Source organism: Equus quagga, chromosome 17 (assembly GCF_021613505.1).
Source record: "Equus quagga isolate Etosha38 chromosome 17, UCLA_HA_Equagga_1.0, whole genome shotgun sequence".
NCBI lineage: Eukaryota > Metazoa > Chordata > Mammalia > Perissodactyla > Equidae > Equus > Equus quagga.
The window spans coordinates 50701641-50717551 of record NC_060283.1 but is presented as its reverse complement, the minus strand read 5'-3'; the positions used below and the strand labels follow the sequence as shown (position 1 = coordinate 50717551).

Here is a 15911-nt window from a genome sequence, read left to right as displayed (position 1 = left end):
CCCCCCCGCGCGGCCGCCCCCACCACCCCGGCGGGGGGGGGGGGGGGGGGGCCCCCCCCCCCCCCCCCCCCCCCGGCTCCGAATCCCTCTGCCTAGGGCTCCTCCCCTCCCCCAGGTTCCCTCTCCCTGAGGACCACACTGCTCCCCCTAACTCAGCAACTTTCTCATTGCCCCTTGCTAATTCAGTCAACAAACGTGCGTTGGATACCTACTGTGCGCCAGGCCCTGGACTCGCCTGGGGATACAGGGATGAGACAGTCCCTTCCTGGATGAGTTCATGCTCTGCTGAGCCGCCTGCTCCTCCCATTTCCTGTGGTGAGCAGTGGAGGCGCTCTCAGACCTCAGGGGTCTAGGCCTGGCTCCGCCCCTCTGTCTCCTCCCCTATAAAGGGAGAAGGTTGCACTGGATCGTGCAGAAAACCCCTCTTCTGTGGTTCTGTCTTCTGCTGGGACTCCCCTCCTGCGGTACTGGGTTACGGTTGCTTCCTTCTTCTCCTCTGCCCTCAAATGTGCATACTACCTCAAAGGTCACTCATTTGGGAAAAAACAAAAGGAGAAGAAAGAAAGGAAAGCACTATTAGCCTGCCTTTGTTGACTACTGTGTGTTAGGCGCTGTCCAGAGCAGTTAGTGCATATATTAGCCTGGTTATATATATTCGCCTCCTTACAACTACCTTGAAGGTACGGTTATTAACCTCATGTTAAGATATGGAAACTGAGGCACAGGGAGACTAAGCTAGCCCAAGGTGATGTGAGTAGGACAAAGTGGAAGAGGCAGGATTCATCCTGGGCCCTTGAGCTCTGAGCTCCTGTGAGCTCTGTGCTCCTCCGCTCACAGGGTAGTCTCCACTCTGTGCATGCCTGCACTGAGATGCCTCCTTAGCCCTCGTGGTAGCTCAGCTCCCTCCTTTCCAGGCCATTGGGTCCCCTCCCTTCTCCAGTCCTGCCCGGCCTGCTCAGGCCTTGTTTCTGGCTTCTCCTCACTCTGGCTGGCACTGTCTCCATCTCACTTCCCTTTCTCCTGGCCTCTCAGTCCAGGCCGGTTCACCTTCTCTTTCCACGAAGACTCTGAGCTGATTCGGCTCTTCCCATCCTGATGTAGAGGTGAGGTAAACTGCGGCATATCCTCCCTCGGGTCACGTCCAGCTCCCACCCAGCCCTGTCCTCTCTGTGCAGCTCTTTTCCCAAGCTTCGATACTATCCCAGCCCAGACCAACAGGCCTCCTCCTCCTCCTCGTTAAACTGGTTAATTAATGGCTGCTGCCTGTGGGAAGCAGATGTTCTGGGGCTGTTGGCTAGAGGAGGCATTGGGCTGGTTCCCACATGGTGCTGACACCACAGGCTGCACACACAAGCTGCGGGGCCCTTTAAGACTTGGAGGGGCAGGCTCCCTCTCTTAGGGCCCTACTGCCCAGGTTTGAGGGCCCCCAGATCATTGCTCTCCCCACCTGAGGGTGTTTTCGCAGTGGTGTAGGGGAAAGGATGTGGCCACTTCCTCTGGGGTCTCTGGTGAGGAGGATGCCAAGGGGTTCTTTGGGAGGCGACTCCAGAGCAGATTGAGAGCTGGGCAGGAGCTGGGTAGGTTGTGTTCCCAGGACTACCTCCCTTGGGGGCCTGGGAACCTCTCCACTTCCATTGGGCGGGGGGACTAGCTCTCTGGGTCCCCTTCTGTATTCAGGTAGAACACTCAGTGCTGGGCAGAATAAGCCCCAGCCCGTATAAAGGGGGTGGGGCAGGAAGTCTCCCCAGCCCCTACCCCCCTCCTTAGGCTCCCTGCAAAGGGCTGCAGGGCCTGGAGGAGGAAAAGGGGCTTTCTCAGACCTTCCACAGCCCCCCAGTCACAGCCTGGAGCGAGGCCAGAGGCTTTGGGGCTGGGATATAGTGGGCCAGCACCCTCCAGCTCCTGGCCCCCACCCGAGGGGTGGAAGGAGAGGGAATTTCCCTGAGGATCTGGGATCCCCCCTCAGGAAGCAACAGCCTCCAGCCCCAAGGGCCCCCTGCAGCTGCTGAAAAGGCAGGCGGGAGAGGAGAGGAGCAGGAAGGAGGGAATTCCCCCAGGGCCTGGCCTGGTGGGAGGTGGGTGGGAGCGCAGAAGAGCAGGTAGGGCTCTTCTCCTGCCCGCCTCCCCGCCCGCCCCCCTCACCCCCCCCCCTGCCCCGCCCCCCCTTGGGGCCCCAGCTTTTGCTTCTGTTCAATGGGAGCTGGTTTCAAAAGCCTCTGAGATTCTCGCAGGCCAGTCGTTGGGAGGAGGGCAGTGGGGCTGGCCGTGGACGTCACCCCTCCCCGTGCCTCCCTCTGCAGGCGGTGATGGAGAACATGCGGCGGAAGTGCAAGTGCCACGGCACGTCAGGCAGCTGCCAGCTCAAGACGTGCTGGCAGGTGACGCCGGAGTTCCGCGCCGTGGGGGCGCTGCTGCGCAGCCGCTTCCACCGCGCCACGCTCATCCGGCCGCACAACCGCAACGGCGGCCAGCTGGAGCCCGGCCCCGCGGGGGCACCGTCGCCCGCCCCGGGCGTCCCGGGGCCGCGGCGCCGCGCCAGCCCCGCCGACCTCGTCTACTTCGAGAAGTCGCCCGACTTCTGCGAGCGCGAGCCGCGCCTGGACTCGGCGGGCACCGTGGGCCGCCTGTGCAACAAGAGCAGCACGGGCCCCGACGGCTGTGGCAGTATGTGCTGCGGCCGAGGCCACAACATCCTGCGCCAGACGCGCAGCGAGCGCTGCCACTGCCGCTTCCACTGGTGCTGCTTCGTGGTCTGCGAGGAGTGCCGCATCACCGAGTGGGTCAGCGTCTGCAAGTGAGCGGAAGGCTCCCCTCCCTGAGCCTGGCCCTCCGCGGCTTGCCATCTTGGCCTGGCAGGGTCGCCCTGGCTCCTGGGGGGGAGGTTGGATCAATGATTTTATAAGAACCTCCCAGCCCCAAGGGTCGTCAAGTCTGCAATCACCTGGAGCCCACCACTCCTGTGGGCTCCCTGCCCCAACTCAGATAGCTCAGTTGGGCTGGAGATTGCTCCACACCCTAGAGCAAGTTTCAGCCCGGCAGCCCCTGGGCCTGTCTCCTTTCATCCCTTCACCCCTTCCCCAGGAGTGGGAGGGAATGAATGGAAGCTGATGGGCAGGAGAAGGAGGATTAAAAAGAAGAAATGGACATCGTTGAGCTGACGTGATTCTGTGGAGGCCTCAGACCCCCACCCCCACCAGCCTCTGCCCCTCATCATTCATTTGACAAATATTTATTTTGCACTCTTTGTGGCCTGGCACTCTGTGGGGGCCGAGGGGTACTGGGGATACAGATGTGAATGAGAGAGACACAGCACATGCTCTCTTGGAGTTTACATTCTGGCTGGGGGAGATGGACAATAAACAAGTAAATACACAAACAAGGTCATTTCAGACAATGCTATGTGCCATGAAGAAAATAAAGCAAGGTGCTGGGTGTAGAGTGATTTGTGGGGAGTGGGGTCCCCTTTTAGATAAAGCCGCTGGTCCGGGAGGGCCTCTCTGAGTTGTGATACTCATACTGAGACCTGCATGATGAGGACAGCCATGCACAGATTGAGGGGAAGGGCTTTCCAGGCAGAGGCCATGCGAATGCAAAAGCTCTGAGGCCAGAATGATGTCCTTCTCAGGAGGAACAGCAAAGAGTGTAACTGGAGTAAAGAAATCGAAGGGCAGATTAGCAGGAGAGGAGCTGGGAGGGGATGGAGGTGGGTTGGGGGTAAGGTCACATCACATGTCCTTCTAGGCCAAGGTAAGGAGTTGGGATTTTATTTAAGAGGAATTGGGGACCTTCAGAGAGTCTTAAGCTGGTGAGTGTCATGGTCTGATTCCCACATGGATTGCTGTATGGGGAATTGAATGAAGGGGGAGAAGATGACAGCGGTGGGGGGGGGGGGGGGGCAGCAGGGTGAGGGTAGTTAGGAAACTATGGCCATCTTCCAAACCAGAGATGTGACCTGGACCAGATGGAGGCAGTGGGGATGTTGACAAGGGGCTGGATCAGGAGCCCTTGATGCCAGAGCTGTCCACCTCGTGCCTGAGCCCTCTGCCACAAGCCAGGACGAGTGGCGGTGCAGAGCAGCACCCGTCAGCAGAGACAGGAGGCACTCTGAGAGTAGTAATCCTGGGCAAGACCCAGCTCAACCCAGCCAGCCCAGCGCCCCGGGGGAGCAGGTGGGGCTAGGAGGTGTGGCTGGGAGGAGGGTGGCGGGGGAGGGCCTGGAGACTCACTGTCTGGATTCTGGTCTCTCTGAGTCCAGGCAGGGGAGGTGGGGTATGTAAGTAAGGCTGAGGGTGGGCGGACATCCTTCCTGGGCCTCTTGTGCCCGCAGCTCCCCAGCTCAGGGTGCCCCTTGTGGGTCAGCAAGCCTCCCCTCCATACCCCCATAGGAACACCGCTGAGCTGGCAGTTTGGGACCAGGATTGCCCTCTCCTTGGCTCTCAGACCTGATTTTTTTCTGGAACAGACCCTCAAGGAGGAGGGCAGTGGAGAGGGAGGTGGGGTCAGGAGGCCTGGGAAAGAACGCCTCACTTACTGCATCCAGGCCTCCTGCTGCTCGCAGTTGAGGATCCTGCTGCCTCATTTTACCCCAGAATGGCACCCTTCTTGATGAACCAAAGATGAAGTCTCATTTCTTTTCCCAATTGCCAGCCTACACGAATCCCCATGTTTCCCCAGCTCTGCCCCACGTCTCCCTGCCCCTGGTAGGGGCGAGAAGGAAAGGAGGCTCTCATGGTGATGCCCTAGCTGGGAGATTTGCCCTCACTAGCTTGCCTTCAGCCCCCTCCCCTCCGACTGCCTGCATCCAGCAGCTCCCAGACATGCCTAAGGCAGCCGGGCCTTCCACAGGCTTAGCTACGCTGCCTCTGTGGAGGACAGGGTTTCTCTCCCCATCCCCCAAAAGACAGCCCCACTGGCAGGCGGGTGAGAGTCCCCCCGGAGGAGGGGTAGGCAGGAGCAGCCAGACACACCTGCCTCATTCCTTTCCTCTTGTTCACCCAGGAGAGAGCTGTGGGGGCTGGGTTCCTACCCCCTTCCTCCCTCCCATCCAGGGAGGAGGAGGGAAGGGAGGGAATGGAGGCCTGGGGGGGCACTCCCACCTCCAGCACTGTCCACCTATGGCATTAGCTTTGGCCTCACCCTCCTCTGCCTTCCAGGCTTACGGAGGACAGAGCTGGGGGAGGAGAGACTGAAGATGAGAGCTATAGGATCAGGGCTGGGATGAGGTAGGAGCAGAAATACTGCAGAGCCCGCTGCCTCTAAGAGGGAGGGGTGGGCCGCGGGGTGGGGCACGGGGCTGGACACCCGGTTGTAGGGGAGGGGACAAGTTCCTGTCAAGTCAAGTCGTGGTGATCTGATGCATGATGGCCTGCATAAAGGAAGTGAGGAAAAGTTGGGGAAGGAACAAATAAGGTGTTGCCTACCCTTGTCCTCTCTCTGTGCCAGAAGCTGACTAGAGTCCGGGGACCAGAGCTGGACCTGGCAATTGAAAAGGGGTGTGTGGGACTTGATAAGGGCCCTGAAAGTCAGGAAAATGGGGCCCAAGAGGGACTGGGCTTATGCACACTGGCTGAAGGACAAGGCAGGAATCAGTGCGCTGTTCAGAAATAGGGGAAATGGGCTGAAATAAAGTGGGACGGTGGAGGTAGATGGGAGGAAGAACTTGCCCCCAGAGTGGGGAGGACCAGGCTTGAGATTCAGACATGAGAACGGAACGTGGATCAGAGATCATTCAGAGGGGCGGAACGGTCCCGCCCCCAACACCTTTCACCTTGATGGACATTGGCTCACCTCCTTACAGGAGGAAAAAATAATCCCGTCTATTGGAGCCTGGCTGGCCCCGACGGGAGGAGGGGAGGGAACTAACAGAGAAAGAGGGTGGCGGACAGATCAACAGGTAGTGGTGGGGTTAAGGGTCAGGGAGAGGCAGCCAGACTGAGATGGGGATCAGAACCCAGGCATCCTGCTTTTCAGCCGCCCAAGGTCGCAGGTCGGAAAAGAGAGGATGGGAAAGGGAAAGGTAGAGGCCTTGGCAGCTGTAGGTAGGAGCGCGCTGGTGGGTGAGAAGCAAGGTCAGGGGCATCCGGGCCCTCCCCGTCCTTGCCCCAAATTAATGCGCCCCCAGCTAGCCCCCGGCAGGGGGCCTTCCACGTTGGAGCCTGGCCAGGCCCTAGTCGCGGCCCCCCTGCTCCCCTCCCACCCCCCTTCTCATGTGGTTGCCGGCAGCTGCCTGCGGTCGCCCCAACCCCTGCGCTCAAGGCACGGGGACTTTCCAACAGGGGAAAAAATGACTTAATGAGAGTGGGAGCCGGGGGCGGGAGGGACAGGTCCCTGTAATCACCGCTCCGCTGTGGGGCCTGCGCGCCTCCGGGCCCTTCCCTGGCTTCCTGCTGCCAGCGCCCCCCTCGGGCTCTGCTGGGGGAGGGGGACGGGCTGGCGACAGGGGGATCCCTTTTCAGGTTCCGGGCTCTCTGGGGCCCTCAGGCTGCCTTTGCTCCCGAGGCTTGCCGCGCGTGGAAGCTGGGACACCCCATGATCCCTCTCTGGACTTTGTCCAACCGGGTGGGGGGGGGGGGGGGGGGGGCAGTCTCTCCCTGGAGCCAGGATCCTCTGCTGGTGGATTTAGAGGGGTGAGGGATAGTGAGAAGAGCCCTTGGCCACTTAGCGGCTGCGCACTTCGAAACGCCCCCGGTTGCTGCGGCAACCAGGGCAGTCGAGGTGTGTCCCCGGGGCTGGGAGGCGCCCACCCCCCTTTTCTAGCCGCCCTCGGGGCCAGGCCGGGCCGCTGCGGTGCGCGGGGGTGGGGGTGTGCCGTTACCATGGCGAGGGTGCGCTAGGAGGGCACATTCTTCCCCAGGGTGGGAGCGCCCTGGGGATACAGGAAGGGGGGTGACGGGGGCGGCAGAAAGGGGAGCGGGGGGGGGGGGGGAGGTCAGGACGAGGGAGGAGTCTTGGACGAGACTAACCAGGGCTTCTGCGGTTGGGGTGGGAGTTTGGAATCTGCCCCTCGCCTAGCTCTCCGGAGACGTCCCGCTCCTCCTCCCGCACTCTAGCTAAGGTTCAAGCCCCCCAACCCCCAGTTTCCGGGGAAGGGATCCCCGACTACCGAGCCGAAGGTCTTTTGGCTTCCCCCGAGGCTGGGCTCGCCGAGCTAAGTGTCCGTCCCCTTCCTCCCAAGCAGAGCTGCTGTCCCGACTGCGACCCGAAGCCCTGCAATTAAGCCCCTCGGCCGCCCTGCGCCGCCCGCCGGTCCGCGGCCAGGCAGGGCCTGCACCGCCAATTACAGCCGCGCGCAGCAGCTGATTACTCCGGACTCCCGGAAGCGGCCGAGGGTGGGGACAGCAGGCAGGTCAAGGGGGCGGGGTCCCTGGGGTTGTCCCCGGCCCGGGGTCCTTAAGTGGAGCTTAAGGCTGCGGCTCTCTAGCTCAGTTTCTCTTCTCCATTCTAGACAGTATGGGGAGGAGGGATCTGCTCAGTGCTCTGTCCTGCTGTGCCTCAGTTTCTCTCTCCTAGAATGCACACCGCACCCAGGGCAGAAAGAATGCAGGGAGGATCTGCGTGTGGATGCTGGGGCGTCTGGAGTCGAGGGCTGGCTGGGTACTCAAGTTCAAAGCCCTTCAGGCCGGCTCTCTTTCCCGCCGCAGACGGTCGCGTGGGTCTCTCTTGGCCTGGCGCCCGGCCCGTGGACCCGGCCATGTCTTGCTGAGCCAGCGCCAGGGCAGCTGCCAGCCTGTACCGCACTTTTGTGGGAATCGGAGAACGGCGCCCCCTCTGGGCGGGAGGCTCCCTCCTTCTGCCCCACAAGGGAAGGCAATCCGGGAGCTTGCAGAGCAAGCGACGGTGGGGTTTTCTGCCACCACTCTTGCCCCCTGCCATCCCTTCTTTGCTCTCCTCCCGCCTGCGGGTCTGCAGGGACTGGGATGGAGCTCGTGTCTCCCGCGGTCCAGCTGTCCACATCTGGCCGGCAGCTGGGACCCGCCCACTGAGAACTGCTGTGGACTCAGCGCCCTCTGTCGACGCAGAGCGGCGGCGCATCAGCTTTCAGGCCCGGACCGCCCGCCGCCACCGGGGGCCTGGGGTCTCGCTCCAGTAGGGTGGGTTTCGGGTTCCACCCATTCGGCGCCCCTTGCCCTTGGGTATGACGCGCCCTCTGCCTCGCGGCGCTCACAAACCCGACTCCTTAGGCTCCTTGCTTTCCGTCGGCCGCGGCCTCGCTGACCCTCTTTCCACGGTCCCTGGGTGCTTATAACCTTGTCCAGCCAGCTAGTCATCCCCCAACCTCCGGTCATCTCTAGTCGTCTGGGCATCGTGGGCAAGTGCTTCGGCGCGATCTCTAGGCGCCCAACGTAAAAGTCCACAAATAGAAACATGCTTACATAAATCACCACCCATCTGCTCAATGGAATTCCTCGCTATGGCCTTAAAAATGAAGTGGTTGAAGTATATTTAGTGACTGAGACAGTGTTTGCTCTATACTGTGGGAGGGGGTGCAAGATACAAAATAGTACAGGGCAAGAGTCCTCCTTTGTTACAACAAAAAATTATAGATATGATTTGCATTTTAATAGGCAGCACGATGCTAACAAATTATTTTTGGATGATGGGATTATTGGTGATTTAAAATTTGTCTCCTTTTTAATCTGTATTTTTCATTTGTCTGTAATGAACATGTATTACTTGGGCACATAATAATTCCATATCCAGAATATTTTTGCCCTAAATGTGAGTGTCAAATTATATCATTAGAATATACTAAATTTAAGAAAGAACTCTTTTGAAACCAGGAATTAGAGAGACCTGGCCTCTTGATTAGAGCTCATATGATTAGTCATTGGGATTTTCTTCTGAAAATCATAATGGTTTATAGGGAAAGCAGATTTCCAACCTCTGAATCTCAGAGCCCAAGGTGGCCAAGAAGTTGTTAGAAGGGTCCTCAAATCCATATGTATATCCAGGACTGCTGTGAATGGAAGAGCTGATTTATTCTCCATTGTACTGCATTTGTATGAAGATGGTACCATGATTAACAACATAGAAAAAAATTCACATTTAATACCTTTTTCTCAGTCTTGATCCTCTTCAATGTCTTTGCAACACTACACGTCATCAACTGTCTTCTCCTCAGACATGCTCAACCCTTTGGTGCACGTTTGATGTTCCAATGCCTGGTCCTCCTCTCACCCTCCGCTGCCTCAGAGATTTCATTCACTCTTTCCTTGCTTTTTTTCTTTTTCTTTTATTGTAATGGCAAAGTTCCAACAATAGTACAAAGACTTTCCCCTCCCCGAGCCCCCCGAGAGTAAGTTGCCTACGTGATGCCCCACCACCCCTAATACTTGAGCGGGTATTTCTTACAAATTAGGACATTCGCCTACACAACCTGATAGAATGCTTGCAATCAGGAAATTAACTGATACATTAATACGACTTAAAACCCAGACCTTATTGGACTTGCGTCAGTTGGCCTAATGAGGAAAGGATCCAGTCCAGAACTATTCATTGCATTTAGTTATCATGTCCTTCCAGTCTCCTTCAGTCTGAGATGGTTCCTGAGGTTTCCTTTACTTTCACAACCAGGACAATTTAGAAGACTACAGACCTACGGTATTGTAGAATGTCCCTCAATTTGGGTTTATCGTTGTTTCCTTATGATTAGATTCGGGTTATGAGTCTTTGGCAGCAGTATTACAGATGTGAGTGTTTTACTCATTGCCTCATTATTTATTTTGATGCTCAGATTTCCCAGATTTGGCCAGCTGCCAAGCTGGCTTCTGTCACCATAATTCTTTGAGTACTTCCTTACTTTCTGGCACAACAAGATGTTCCGGCCTCATCTTGTACTTTCTCTGCTCCAGCCCTGCAAACAGCCATTTCTCCCAGGGACCTTTGTTTCTTTTAATGGAGAATGATATTTAGAAGTCAAGATCTGGGCGCTGTGTGCTCATTGTTCTTGGGGTGTCACTGCTTCCAGTAGTATCAGTGGACAGTGCTAGGGATATATGTATGATTATACACACACATTTATGTCTATCTACCTATCTACCTATCTATCTACCTACCTACCTACCTATCATCATCCATCAATCTCTCTATGTAGAAAACCATGAGTTCACATGATACTTTCAATTCCAATCCAACACCACACGATTTATTTTAATTTTCTCTCTTCCTATCACTGTAACTTCTTTCTCTCCTCTTGTTGGATTAATCCCTTTGTAAGTAACCTATTCCCCACCGCTGCTGCGCCCCCAACTGCCCTTGCAGACATCATCTTCTCCCATCTTGACTTTGGTAACCTGTGCCAGCCCAATGTTCCTTCTGCCTCCGCATGGATGTTTCACTTTGCTTGGCCCCACATCATGGCTTTTGAGCTAAATTATTCAGAAAGGAAGGCAAGCAGAAAGGCTGGAAACAATTTTACTCTCTCTTGAAGCTTCAGATACAATTCTCAATCCTCTTTATTCAGTTAAGTGGCAACTGCTCTTCCTGTGAAAAGCTCTGGAGTCACCAGACTCCTTCATTTCTCTGATACCTCACCTCCATCCATCAGCAGAGCCTGTTGGTTCTCCTTCAGTTGATGTCTAAAGTCTGGTCACATGATACGTCCTCCATCCTTATGATCCTGGTCCAAGCCACCACAGTCTCTTGCCTTGAATGATTGCAGTTGTCTCTTACTTAGTCTCCATGCTTCTGCCCTCACTCCCCCAGACTCTTCTATACAAGCAGCTAGAAGGATCCGTTTAAAGTGTTAGTTATGTACTGTGCCTCCTCCGTTCAAAATTCTCCGAAGTGTTCTAACTCACTCAGAACAAGAGCCAAAGCACTTACAATGACTTACAGGGATCTACAGATCTGGCTCCCACTACCACCTTCACCTCGCCGCCTCCTCCTCTCACCCTCATCCATTTTGCTTCAGCCACACTGACCGCCTGGGAGTTCTTTGAATAAACCAAATTGTCCTGCCTCAGGGCCTTTGCACTCACTATTCTCTCTACCTGAAATAGATTTCCCCTAGATAACTACACGGATGTTGCCTCCGTTCATTCAGGGCTTCACTCAAATATCTCCCTAGAAGATGGACCTTCACAGGACATCCTATCTAAAATAGCAGCCTCCTCTTACCTTCACCTTGCTTTATTTTTCTTTGTGGTATATATCACATATTTAACATATTTCTGTATTTGTTTGTTGTCTGCCTCTACACCCTATAAGGGAAGCTCCATGAGAGCTGAGACTCTCTCTCTCTTTCTCTTTTTTTTTTTTTTTTTTTTTTTGCTGTATTTCTGTGGCAAGAACCGTATGAGTACATAGTAGATTCGCAATAAATATAAGTGAATGAATGAATGAATGTCTTTGGGAATGACTACCATTCTGTCTTTAGGCCAAGGCTTCCTTCACAGAGTCTTTCTTGAAGTTCCGGCTGCCAGCTAGACACGTTTTGCTGTGTGTCTGTGGCACCACACACTAAAGCTTTATTACAGCAGTTTCATTATCTTTTGTATGTATTTGTTCATTTTGGACTGAGACTTCATTTTGCTCACTGTTGTCTTCTCGATGTCTAGAACAGTGCCTGGCAGACAGCAGGCATTCAATATTTGTCGAATAAATAAATGAATGATTTCTCCCTCCAAATTAGTTCTCCTTCATTTGCTTGTTTCTCTTTGTAACACCATCATTTTTCTAGTTATTAAGGTTCAAAACTCTGGTCAACTTGGACTTTCCCCTTTCTTCTCTTTTCCACATTCAATCAGTGGGCAAAGCCTGCCCATTCTCCCACTCCATCAGCACAAGTCCATATGGTAGTTCATCGCACATCTCAGTCATCACAATGGCCTCCCAGCTGGCCTCTCATTCCTGTTTCTCCCTCTTCAATCCATCTCTATCAGATTTTTCCATTTTTCTCTCCCTTAAAGTGCTCTGATCATGTCATTTCCCCTGGCTGAAGCTTTCAATGGGTTTTTGTACCAATTAGTGTTCTTAATTGCAAACAACAGAAATGGACTCTGGCTCACTTAAGTAGAAGAGAAGTTTATCGGAACAATAGCAGGCAGCTCACAGAATTGAGAGGAAGTCTCAAGAATCAGGCTTGGGAAACAGGCAGGAACCAAGAGAAGCTAGGCAGCCAGAACCTCAGCCAGGCCTTGCTCCAGGAGCAGCCTGGTTAAGGCACTGCTGCCCCTGGGCTCTGGAGCCATCTCTCGCATAGCCGCCATCCCCCTGAGAACTGGCCATTGCTGCCTCTAGGATGAATTATTAACAGCTCTCTGCTTCCTTGGGTCACTTACTGAAGAGTCAGAGTACTTAATGAGATCACTGATTTGGCACACTTTTGAGGTCTGTGACCTTCCTGCCAGGGGTCAAGGGAGCAAGTGTCTGACCTCCCACTAAGACTTCCACTAAGGAGGATCCTCCATCACAGGAAAGAGGCTCAGACGCTAAAGACCCCACTGTGTACCCATACGCAGGTTCCTGAGTGTGTTGTTGAAGGCTTCCACCATCTGCCACATCCTCTGCTCTCCAGTGTTTCTCCCTTGCGCTCCACATTCCACTGAAACAGGACTGCATGCAGCTCCCTGAGCTGGTCCTTCCTGCCTTGCCTCTTGCAGCAGCTGGTCTCCAAAGATGGTTCCCACTGGACCACCTTCCTGACATTCACCCCTATGTGTTGTCCCCTCACCTTGAATCTGGGCTGGCCCTTTAATTCATTTTCACTCGTAGCATGCTGTGGAAGTGATGCATGACCTGCAAAGAGAAGTAACAAGAAGCCTTGTGGCTTTTGCCTCAGCCTCTTGGAATGTTTCCTCTGGGGGAAGCCAGCCACCATGTATGAGGTCTGTCTACCCTGAGACTGCTATGCTGGGAAGAAACCTAAGCAAGTCATGTGGAAAGACTGTATGGAGAGAGAGAAATGCCTGCCCACCTATCTCCTGCAGTCGTTTTGAGGAGTAGATATAAAATATGTAAAATATCTGTGCATCTGGTCCATTGTAGCCTCATTGAATGGCGGCCTTTAGGAAACATCCAGCCTTCTCGATCTGCATCGAATGGCACTCTTGAAGTTACTTCTCATCACTTGTGAACTATACGGTTTTGGACAAATCTCTGACATTTCCCTGAGCCTTGCTTTCCTTACACGTAACATGGGTTTGATGATACTATCTGTGAAATGGGGTGTCTTGACTGGGCTAAGGAGTGGGCTGTCTGGTGCTGTTGGGCAACACTGCCCCCTCGAGGCAGAATGCCCAGAACCCTTAAGCCATGTCTCTTAACATGCATGGCTTCAGGAATCCTTTGGAAGAGGACGAAAACCATGCCCACAGTCGGGGTTCGGGCATGAACAGACATGTCTAGCGGGCAGGGGACTGTGGCAGACTGTGAGGAACAGCAGAGGGCCGAAGAGTTCACTGCCCTAAGTGAGAGAGTTCTTGATGGAGGGGGAAGGGGCACCCTGAACAGAACAGAGGGAGTGTTATTTGGAAGGGTGTGAGGCTGGGCATGACCATCTTGTGACTCAGCACAGCCCCTCCTCCTACTCTCCTAGGGTCTTCCTAGTGGAGAAGCAGAGATCTGGGATATAATGGCAAGGACGGGGGTCCCAAGAGGCACACACATCTCTACCATGGGAACGCTTATGAAAGCTGAGAAGAAGCGGAAGATGCTTTCCTGTCTCAGAGAGGGAGAGGCATGCCAAGGGTCCATGGGCACAAGGCTCCATGGGCCAGTGGGGAGGCAGAGAGGCCAGCTGTGAGATGGGTGGCTTCAGGCAGTAGCTCTGACTACGTGGGAGGCAACCCCATTAGGCTTTTTCTTGGACTCCCACTGAAGGAGAGGAGACACGGAGATTTGGGGAGTCACTGAAGACAGTGCTGTATGATTCTAGTTGCACCCTGTGCAAAATCAGGCAAAACTAATTTATGCTTCTAGAAGGCAGGACAGTGGTTACCCTTGCAGGGGACGTAGTCACTAGGAGGAAACATGAGGGACATTCTGGGGGCTGGTGATGTTTTGCTTCTTCATCGGGGGCTGGTTACACTGGTGTGTTCATTACATAAAAACTTAAGTGCAATTAAGACTTGTGCATGTCTCTGTACATTACTTCAACAACAAGTTAAAACACACACACACACACACACACCTGTTTGGGAAAAGGAGGATGAACAGTCATTTCCCACTTCAAGCCCCTTGAGTTGTAGCCTCATCAAGGAATGGGGTAAGATTAGTGGGCTGGAGGCGAGGACCACCTGGTGTCTGGCCAGACTTATTTAATTTCTCCTTCCATTCATTCATTTATGATTTATTGAGCACCTTCTACACATTGAACACCATACAACATGTAAGGGGATAAAAAGAACATTAATAGCAGTAGCTTCCATTGACTGAGCACTTATTTTGGAGTAGGCGCTGAAGGTATACCCAACCCTCACAACAGTCCCATGATCTATTATCCCATCTAACAGTTGAAGAGTCTCAGACAGGTTAAGCAAGTTGCTCAAGGTCACACAGCATAGAAGTGTCTGTCTGGATTTTCATATGAACCTGAGTCTGCATGAACCTACAGCTGAACTACTTGTCACTGAGCTACACTGTCGTTTAGGAGTCTGGGGGTCAGAGGGATCTGTTGACAAATTGCTCCACCACAGTAATGAGGCCTTAGAGTTGGAATCGGACTGTTGGGTTCGAGTTTTGGTCACATCCTCTGCTGTGACCCTGGGCAATCTCCTTCACTTTTGGGCCTCAGTTTCCCCATCTGTATAAGGTGGGTAAAAAATGGCGCCTTTCTCTCTGGGTTATTGTGGGGATTAAAAGGGACGAAGCGTGTGGAGCCCCGTGTCCGGCACCCGGTGAGCCCCTGGAACAGGCAGTTATCAACATTTCTGAGTCCTTGTCACCCATACAACGCAGAATGGGACCAGGGCCGCAGTCAGGCATGGACACTGGGCTGCAGGCGGTCCCCCCCCCCCCCCCCCGCTCCCCCCCGCCCCTGATCTGAAGCACTAGGGTCCGGTGGACTTAAGTGAGCCGGTGGGCCATAGGAGCCCCGGCCGTGCTGCTAGAAAAGCGGCCGGGCGAGAAGCCCGCGTCCCCAACACCAGCCAGGACAGCCAGCCCCAGCTGACTCGGCGCTGCAGCTGTGTAGGGTCAGCCCGGGCAGCCGAGAAGACGCGATATCGCGAGACCTGGCGGGACCTATACGTTTCCAGGCTGGAAGTGAGGGGCGGGCCCGAGCAAGCGCGCTCTTTTTGAAGCCGGAGGAGCCCCGCGGAAGGGAGGGGTGGGCTGGAGGTCACGTCCTTTCTGAGGATCGATCGGGGGCCGCAGGAGGGGAAAGTTGGGTCAGCAGAGAGCTCTGCGTGGCGTTAGGCCGGGCGGGGCCACAGCTTCGGTCACTGGGCAGCCACCGTGGGCCGGCCACGCGCTGTGAACACTGGCGAGACCTCGCTTTGCCCCGCAGAGCTCAGCCCGGCCGACGCGCCTCCTCCAAAGATGAATAATGTTCCCCCGCTTTGGCCCAGCCTTTTAAAATAGCCTAACGCCGGCGAAACTTCACCTTCGGCACCCTCACTTGCCCCGGCCCCCTCTATGGCCATGGGAGAGGTCTTTGCAACGTGTTCACACGATCATGTTTTTATAAAATTAGCAAAACTAAGATATTCTAACCCTAATCTGTTAAGACCACTGTTTCTTTCCACTGCGACTTCCCTATCTAGGGGCATTGAAGTAGCTGTGAGCATTTTCCGGCATTTTGGAGTAGGGAATACTCTCAATTTGAATTAAGTGGGATCTATATATCTGCGGTTCGTGTATATACTTAGGTTATTGCTAGCCTTCCAGTGTAGGAGTGGCGTCTAGGAGTGCTCCCAGCCTGCGCTGTACTGATTTACAAGTGCAGTGACCTGACGTGTCCGAGGTCCTTC

The 15911-nt window shown here is 54.7% G+C and overlaps 1 protein-coding gene across 1 annotated transcript in view; it reads left to right on the top strand.

Moving 5' to 3' along the window:
* The window catches only part of WNT10A (Wnt family member 10A), a 12577-nt gene extending 9034 nt beyond the window's left edge, over window positions 1-3543 (top strand). The window contains exon 4 of the mRNA XM_046643996.1: window positions 2301-3543. Coding sequence (XP_046499952.1) covers window positions 2301-2798 — 498 coding nt within the window. The 3' untranslated portion in view covers window positions 2799-3543. The remainder of the gene's footprint in view (window positions 1-2300) is intronic.
* The last annotated feature ends 12368 nt before the right edge of the window (window positions 3544-15911 follow it).